At 41.2% G+C, this 8,365-nt stretch overlaps 1 protein-coding gene across 1 annotated transcript; it reads left to right on the forward strand.

Annotated features, from left to right (window-relative positions):
- Positions 1–274: 274 nt before the first annotated feature.
- On the forward strand, positions 275–8,031 carry LOC113962331 (Fanconi anemia group J protein homolog). Its single transcript, XM_027673101.1, has 3 exons — positions 275–349; positions 6,976–7,135; positions 7,901–8,031. The coding sequence occupies exons 2-3, from the start codon at positions 6,976–6,978 to the stop codon at positions 8,029–8,031; spliced, it is 291 nt and encodes a 96-aa protein (XP_027528902.1). The 5' UTR covers positions 275–349.
- Positions 8,032–8,365: the final 334 nt, after the last annotated feature.

Below are 8,365 nucleotides of genomic sequence, written 5' to 3' on the forward strand. Positions count from 1 at the left end.
CTTGAAGAAGTTCATTTAATAGGAGCCTATAATTCCAAAAAATGGGTGAAGTCTGGCCAGATCAACTCCCCAGGGTTCTTTTGAAATAACCTGAATTTAAGGCCACTGTGTTTAATCAGCACATACCAAGTGCATTTATTTAATGACTGAATATATTTTAGGATTATCACTAAGGCAGAGACAGTTTCATCCTCTCCTAATAGAAGCAGAACATTCACCCAGGGAATTCTCCCTCATCCTGAGCAGGCTGGAGCTGTGAGACCAGGGGGGGAGAGGGGCTTGGAACAAAAAATTCCAGCTGGAGCCTTCCAGCTGACTCAGCAAATCTCCTCCTGGAAGCTCATGAAAGGTAATGCAATACCTGTGGAATTGGAGCCATTAGAAAAACATCTGTGCCCTGAGATCATGGGATTACTGGAGTGGAAAATGTGATGTCCTGCAGCCTCAGAAGGGCCTGGCAGAGTGTGCAGGGCTTTGTGTTTTTAGCTTGAAGTTTTACTGAGACAGATCTGCAACCTGATGCAGATACAGGTCGAGCTGATGTAAAACAACCTGCACTCCTTTTTTTGCAGACAGCCCAAATGGTGGGAAACACTTTGGAGTGAGACAAAACTGCGTTTCTTCTCGCCACTGTCTCTGAATTCCAGGGTTTTCAGGAGTGGCAGAGAGAAAAAAAAAAAAAAAAAGCCTCTTCTTTGTTTGGTTTTGACACCTGTTATTTTTCTGTCACTGCCTGGAAGCAAAAACGTTTGATAAAATGTTTTGGTTTGATGAAATGTTTGGTCTCTGCACTCCTCGGCCGCCTCCTCTGCTCTGATAAGATAAAAGCTCTCGCTGAGGGCTGAGCTGCTCTGTTGTGAAGCAAAACAGAGTTGAGGAGATCAGTGGAGGAGGAGGAGAGCAAAGATACAGAAATTAATGTCTTCTGATACTGAAGAAGGTGTAAATTGTATTTCCAGCTGGTATAAAACTTGAAGAAAGAGCTGCTTCCAACATCCTGATGCTGCTGGTGAGCTCCAGGGTGTGTGTGTGTGGAAGGCTTTGGTTTGTGCACATAGACAAACTTCAATTAAAAGATTTTACAAAGAGCAAAAGTGATTTAACACTGTTAAAGTTTACTGGCAGATGTTTGGAGTGTTATCTCGAGGGATTTTTTTGGTTACTAAATTACAATATTCATCAGATTTGCCCCTCCCATGGTCTATCTTTAAGATGTATTTATTCTATTTTATGGTTTGTTATTGAAATGCTGGTAAGACATTGAGTGTTACCTACTTTGGAAAGGTATAAATGTTTAAAATATGCAGGGATACCTTTCCACTTTCAGCAATTTATGGCTCAGATGGGAGTAGAAGAATCACTAGTTTTAAAACTAGAGCACCATGTGCTGGAAAAAGTTTTGTTGCTTCATTTGAAGGAGAATGTTTTAGCTTTGTTCCTCCTCCTGGCTGGAGTTTCTGGGCAGATGGAATTGCCTTTGGATACATTTTCCTTACTTTGGGGTTGATTGTGAATGGAAGGGGAATTTCTGGCCTTTCTCCCACTGTGAGGTTGTGACAGGACTGGGAGAGCACAGTTCAATCAGTTCTCCTGAATGGGATTGTGGTGGTTTGAGACCCCTAAAACTCCAATTCCTGAGTCCACAACTCACCCCAGTGTGAGAGGGGTTTTCCAGACACAAGACTCAGTATGGGGGAAGGGAATTCTATTCCAATCCCTGCTGCTCCTGTGTGCAGAGAGGCCCAGCTGGGTGCAACACATCCCCCTGCAGCTTCTTCCCAAACATGGGTTGGGATTGCAGAGCTGGAAAGGAAGAAATCTGTCAGGCAGCTCCAAATTCCCTGGGAAAAGGAGCTGTTCAGTAGAAATTTCCCCAATCTGTGCTGGGGAATAACGTGAGGAGTTTGGTTTGTGGGTGTGAAACTGTGTTCCTGCCCATGGGCTGGAGCTTCGTTCCATGTTGGAAGTTCCTACATTTCTGTAGTGTTCTAGTTCAGTCCAGATTCCCTAAACCCTAACCCTGACTTCCCAGATTTCCCTGGAAATACCCTGTATTTCCAATACCATGAGTTGTAGGGATTCAGCCCAGGCCAGTCTGCCCAGGTTTTACAAACCATAGCTGGAAATGATCTTAAGTTGTGTCCATATTTCTATATTTCATTTATAAACCCCAAACCACGCTACCATGTCACACAGCCTTGAAGTTAAAGGGAAAATATTTATATTATGAGATTTTAGCTGTGTCTAAAACTGCCACCACCTTCTCCTCACTGCAGTTCGTGTGAGTGGAGAATTTTGGTGCATTAATTAATTAATTGATACTTAAAGATGCTGTTGGAGTCTGTGGTTAGAACAGCACTGTGTGGTTTTGTGGCACTTCCCATCTTGGCTTTTGGATTTGTTTGATTGGGGTTTTTTAACTAAAGGTGGAAATGGAATAAATTAGTGCTAAATAACTAGTGTGAAATTAGTGCTAATAAATAAATATTGGCTTTGTAAAGTCCTGTTTTTCCCCAAAGTGAGGAGTTCCAATGGTCCTGGAGTTCAGTTGCCTGTAGGATTCCAGGTCATTTCATACCAAGGCTTGGCAAAGCTTTGAGTTCAGAGAACTGTCACATAATGAATGGATTGCACCTTGCCAGCAGGGTAAAAAGGTATCACAGAAATAATCCCTCCATCTAAAGGGCTTGGGGAGGCAACAAAAACCTTGAAAGTATGAAAGGATGTTCTAGAGAAATATAGAATATAACAGATAATGACCCAGCAGAGTAAAAGAACTCTGGCTTTATTGGTTAGTTATTAACAGCTATTAACTATTGATGATAATTATCAGTTACAGTTGCACTGTATGTGCCTGTATACCTTTAAAACTCTGGGTTGCCTTGTTATCCACTCATTTATACAATAACTGAACAAAAGGGATTTCAAGGTGAACAAAACTTCCACAAATATCTCGTAACCCTCTAAAAATCTACCATTGCACACTAAAAATCTACCATTGCACACTAAAAATCTACCATTATACACTAAAAATCTACCATTGCACACTAAAAATCTACCGTTATACACTAAAAATCTACCATTGCACACTAAAAATCTACCGTTATACACTAAAAATCTGCCATTACACACTAAAAATCTACCATTATACACTAAAAATCTGCCATTATATACTAAAAATCTACCATTACACACTAAAAATCTACCATTACACACTAAAAATCTACCATTGCACACTAAAAATCTACCATTACACACTAAAAATCTACCATTATACACTAAAAATCTGCCATTACACACTAAAAATCTGCCATTACACACTAAAAATCTGCCATTATACACTGTTGCGTGATAACCCTGTTTTGTGCCACTGCCTCCCTTTTATTCCCACAGGGAGCAGATTCCTGAACCAGGTTCTGCTGGAGGGACTCCAGTGCCCATCCTGTCCCTCCCTGGATTCCTCTTTTCCATCCTTAAAGTTTTGTGCTGCCTGTGGAACTTCTGCCTGACCCTTCAAACACGTTTCCAGCCCGCTGGAGACACACTTGGATTTGCAGCAGTGCTTATTCACAGAGAAAATTCTGGGAGCAAACACAGCAAGAGCTGCCTGGGAAAAGGCTTTTAGATCAATGGTGCTCCCCGGGGGATCCCTGACTTTTTGCACTAACCGTGGTGCCAATACTCTGATTTTTATTAGGGAAAACCTAATGGCTGCTGCCTTTCTCTGCTCAACTACCTGAATATTTGAATAACAATGAAAAAGTGGAACTTCCTATCATCACATAGAAACAAGATGAAAAACCAGGCAAGTTTGGAGGAGTGGGTTTTTTAGTGTATAGTGGTAGATTTTTAGTGTATAATGGTAAATTTTTAGTGTTTAATAGTAGATTTTTAGTGTATAATGGTAGATTTTTAGTGTATAATGGTAGATTTTTAAAGGGTTATGAGATACTTGTGGAATTTTTGTTCACCTTAAAATACTTTTTGTTCAGTGATTGTATAAATGAGTGGATAACAAGGCAACACAGAGTTTTAAAGGTATACAGGCACATGCAGTGCAACTGTAACTGATAATTATCATCAGTAGTTAATAGCTGTTAATAACTAACCAATAAAGCCAGAGTTCTTTTACTCTGCTGTCAGGCACTGCTTGGGTCATTATCTGTTATATTCTATATTTCTCTAGAACATCCTTTCATACTTTCAAGGTTTTTGTTGCTTCCCCAAGCCCTTTAGATGGAGGGATTATTTCTGTGATACCTTTTTCCTCTGCTGGCAAGGTGCAATCCATTCATTATGTGACTCAGCCTGGGAATAGTTAAGGAATATTTTGTGTAAAGAAATTCAGTGGCAGGTGCAAAATGGCAAAAGATGGTGGGAAAACACCTTCCCCCCCTCCCAAACTTCAGGAATACTTCCCAAACTGCTTCCATAGGGGGATGCTGACATAGATGGATGGCAAATCTAAATCCTGAGCTCCTGATTTTTCTGGATAGTGGCTTCCAGGTGTCTTTAAACTGCAGCAAGGAATTAAAGAGAAAAAGCTATCCCAGGAACCATCCTTCAGTGCCTGGGAAGATGACAGATTCTTTCTAACAAGATTTTCTGCTCTCCTGGAGGAAGACCATTTGTTAATAAACCATTTGAGAATCCATTTTTAAGGGATTTAATAAAATATACACAGCCTGCCTTCCACTGCAGGGACTATTATTCCCTTGGGTAGAAGAAGTGACTGGCTGGGGGCATTAATGGTTGCTTCCTGTGATTCCTGGCATTATATCTTGCTCCCATTTGCACTTTTTCAAGCCAAAGTGAAATAATTTTTTATGAGAAACCTGCCCTTGATTCCTGGCTCGGACGAGGCGTGTTGTGTGTTCTATATTTTATTTATTTGTATTCAGTCAGGTCCATAATTCCTGTTGTTTTAGTGCCTGTCCATACCATGGGCACTGTGTGTTTGTGGATACTTTTCCTGCCTCCAAGAAAGTTTCCATCCCCAGCAAACCCCATTAATGGAAGAGGTAATAGCTGGTGTGTGAATTAAATGAACTTGCTGAAGATTTTCATGAAAAATTCACTTATTTCCATCAAAAATGGGAGATTTTCTGTTGGGATGCTCGTGTCAATTAAACCAACCTGAACCTACTGTGGTCCCAGCCTGGAGGGGCTGGGTGACCCATGGAAGAGAAAAGATGTTTCCCTAAGAATTTGGAGGAAGGTTTTCTCCTGCCATCTTTGCAGCTATGAACAGAAGTTATAATTCTTTGAAATATGAGAGAAATGGAGGGTTTTTTGTAAGGAATCTTACCCTTTCAGAGACTGTCAGCGGATTTTGGTGCCCTTAAATTAAGCACCAGTTTTTCTGCCAAGAGCACAGGGGTGTGTTTGTGAGAAATACCTGTGGGTTGCAGTGGGTGTGATGATTGAAGAGGAGAAAATCAGGGATGAGGGACCCTTAGAAGTCGAAGCAGGGATAGTTTTGTGTCTGGAAATGTGGAATTCGGTTACACCCAGATATCTCCTGTCTGCCTTCTCTTCCTGGGCTCCTTCTGCATCCATGGCAGGCAGTACCAGGAGTGGGTTTAACATGGATTGCTGAGGGGGTGCACCAGTTTCACAGGGGGAAGAATGAAATCTGGAAGGCTAATAATGTCCCAAATGGATGTACTTGGAGCCATAATATGTTTGATTTCTTTCTTTCCCAGAATTCTCTCCGTGTCACATCCAAGAACTGAGGCCACGGTGGCAGCCTGGGCTGGAAGATGGACAGTCATTGCTCTGTCATAGGATTACAAGCTGTTAGAGAAAAAGGGATTACAGGCAGGATCTGCCAGGAAATGACAGAGCTGGTGGAGAAGGGGACAAACAGGAGGAGAGACACGTTTAGCAGAGATGATTTATTCTGCAGTTCCATTCTGGGTGTAGGAAGCTGTTCCCACTGCTCAGCACTTACTCCTGCTGTGCTTGCTGATGGGGTCACCTCAGGAGTAAAGCAGGTGTAGTTCCCTGAGCAGAGGCTGGAACAAAGCCAGGGAAATGCAGCAATAACATAATATTTGTCCCCTCGTGTTCCTCAGAAGGAACCAATCCAAATACTCAGTGTGAGAGAATGAGTTCAGGTCTTTAATGCTGAGGAGGTGAAATATGGAAAGGGTCTTGTCACCAGTGTCCTATAAATTTGCAAGTGTTCTCTCTTTAAACCCAAATATGACAACAATTAGTTACAATTAATTCTGCTCTACTGTAGCACTTAAACTGTGTGTTTGGTGATGGGACAGATTAATCTTGTAACAGTTTAACCATTCCAAATCCCAAGATCTTGGCTGGAGTGCACTGGAAAGGCAAGAGGGCTGGAGTTAAGGGATGCTGTGGCTTTTTGAGGCATGAACTGGGGCAAGTGCAGGTTTCAGATGGAGGAGTTCAATTAAATGTGGAACCAGCTCATTTGCCTGCCAGATTTGAGTATGTTCTGGTTTGGGGTGAAATGTGCACAGTTCAGAACTTCAAGAAGCAGAGGAGGCTGTTGGTAAATCCTACATCAATATTTCCTCACTGTGTAAATTTTAAACTGTTGAAGTGTTCTGGAAATTTAAGATAGAAAGAGTTGTTTCAAAGTAATTTAGAATTTGTTTCCAGCCTTCCTGATGGATCTCTTACTTGGTAATCAGAAAAACAGGTGATTTCCCTTTTTATGTGGTTGACATTCCCCTGCTTTGAGGAATACCAGGAGATGCTCTTTAGTGTCCACTCTTACAGATTTAGAGAGTTTTGCTTTGATAACAAAAATCTGCATAATTTTTAATTAGCAAAATGAGTGGCCACCATGTTTGCCAAGTGCTGCATGGCTGAGTTTGGTGCATGGCAGGGCAACTTGTATTTACAAATACAAAAGCTGAATAGTGGAGCTTCACTAAAATAAAGGGCTTTATTGGAACAGTTGAAGTGATTGGTGTGGATTTTTGTGTTTGTTTTCAGATGCTGGACAAGCTCAAGGATCGCTGGATTCACACTGGCTTGTGGAAAAACCTGGAGCTGGTGAAGACAGTGATTGCAGAGCCTCAGGGAGGGGCAAAGAGTGACTTTGATGAGCTGCTGAACTTATACTATGATGCAATAAAGTGTAAAGGGGAAAAAGGTACATTCTTCAGCCATACAAATAGCTGATAGAGACTCTGCAAGTTTAAAGAATAAGGGGATTCTGTAAGTGCTTAACAATTAGAAGCAACTCTGGATAAGTAGTTATATGAACTTCAGTTTAGTAAGTTATTATAAATAAGGGAGAGTATTTATATTCAGTGCTATTTATATTGTGGCATGAGGATATTGGGGATATAGGGAAGTACAGGGGGATGTATAATCCCAGTGAGGTGTGGAAAGGTGTGCAGGTGTTGCCAGGGGGTGCAGAGTGACTTCCCAAAGAATCACTTACAGTACATTGTATAACTGGGATTTAAATCAACCAGTCTTGTATTAATTAACCTTATATTCCAGCCACTACAGGATTTTTTCTCAAAATACTTCAATGTTAGTATAGAGAATAAAGAATAACAGCGTGGAAAAAAACGGAGTGCAAAATTCAAGGTTTAACACATCAACTTTTGTTGGAGATACATATTGTTCTTGCATAATTAATCACCACTCTGTTATATAGTGTAAAAGTACTCTATTATACAGTGTAAAATACTCTGTTATACAGTGTAAAATTATTTTGCTAGTTGACAGTCAAAATTATTGATCAAGGGGGAGTTAATCCTGTCCCTCTAAGAAATATCTGCTTTTATATCTGCTCACTTTTCCCGGGCTGATACACAGGGTGTTACACTATATGGGGTGTAACTGTATAAAGGATTTTGGTGAAACTTCCTTCTGATCCTCATTTTTTCCTTGGGAATGGTTGCAGATGGAGCTCTGCTCATCGCTGTGTGCAGGGGCAAGGTCAGTGAGGGGCTGGACTTCTGCGACGAGAACGCCCGGGCCGTGGTGACCATCGGGATCCCCTTTCCCAACGTGAGGGACCTGCAGGTGGGATAGCAATTCACACTTGTGCTCTGGTTTTATATCACATTTAAACCACCAAATACACATAAAATATTTTTTTCTTTGTGTTTACCCTCGAACTTCTCTCAGTGCCATTTGAATTCTTTGAGTTACCTCAGGACAGGTAAGAGGTTGAACAGCACTCAATTGTGTCATCCCAAATAAACACCCATCATGGAGTTGTCAGTCTTTGTCTGACATGACCAGTGAAGGCTGTTGCATTGTTAAAATGCTCCTTAACTTCCTGCCCTGCCAAGCAGCTGAACATGTTTCCATCTGCAGTTGCCTCTTTTCTTGCACTGAAACGTGTGTTGTTTGTATAGAAATG

This window comes from Neopelma chrysocephalum, unplaced genomic scaffold (genome assembly GCF_003984885.1).
Source record: "Neopelma chrysocephalum unplaced genomic scaffold, ASM398488v2 Primary Assembly neopelma1_145118, whole genome shotgun sequence".
In the NCBI taxonomy this organism is placed as follows: domain Eukaryota; kingdom Metazoa; phylum Chordata; class Aves; order Passeriformes; family Pipridae; genus Neopelma; species Neopelma chrysocephalum.

What these genes read in the sequence shown, in the direction of transcription:
- LOC113962331 (XM_027673101.1), top strand. Translation starts at nt 6,976, where the DNA reads ATGCTGGACAAGCTCAAGGATCGCTGGATTCACACTGGCTTGTGGAAA. An exon ending in AAAGTGTAAAGGGGAAAAAG is followed by an intron (nt 7,136 to 7,900) that starts GTACATTCTTCA and finishes GAATGGTTGCAG; the next exon opens with ATGGAGCTCTGCTCATCGCT.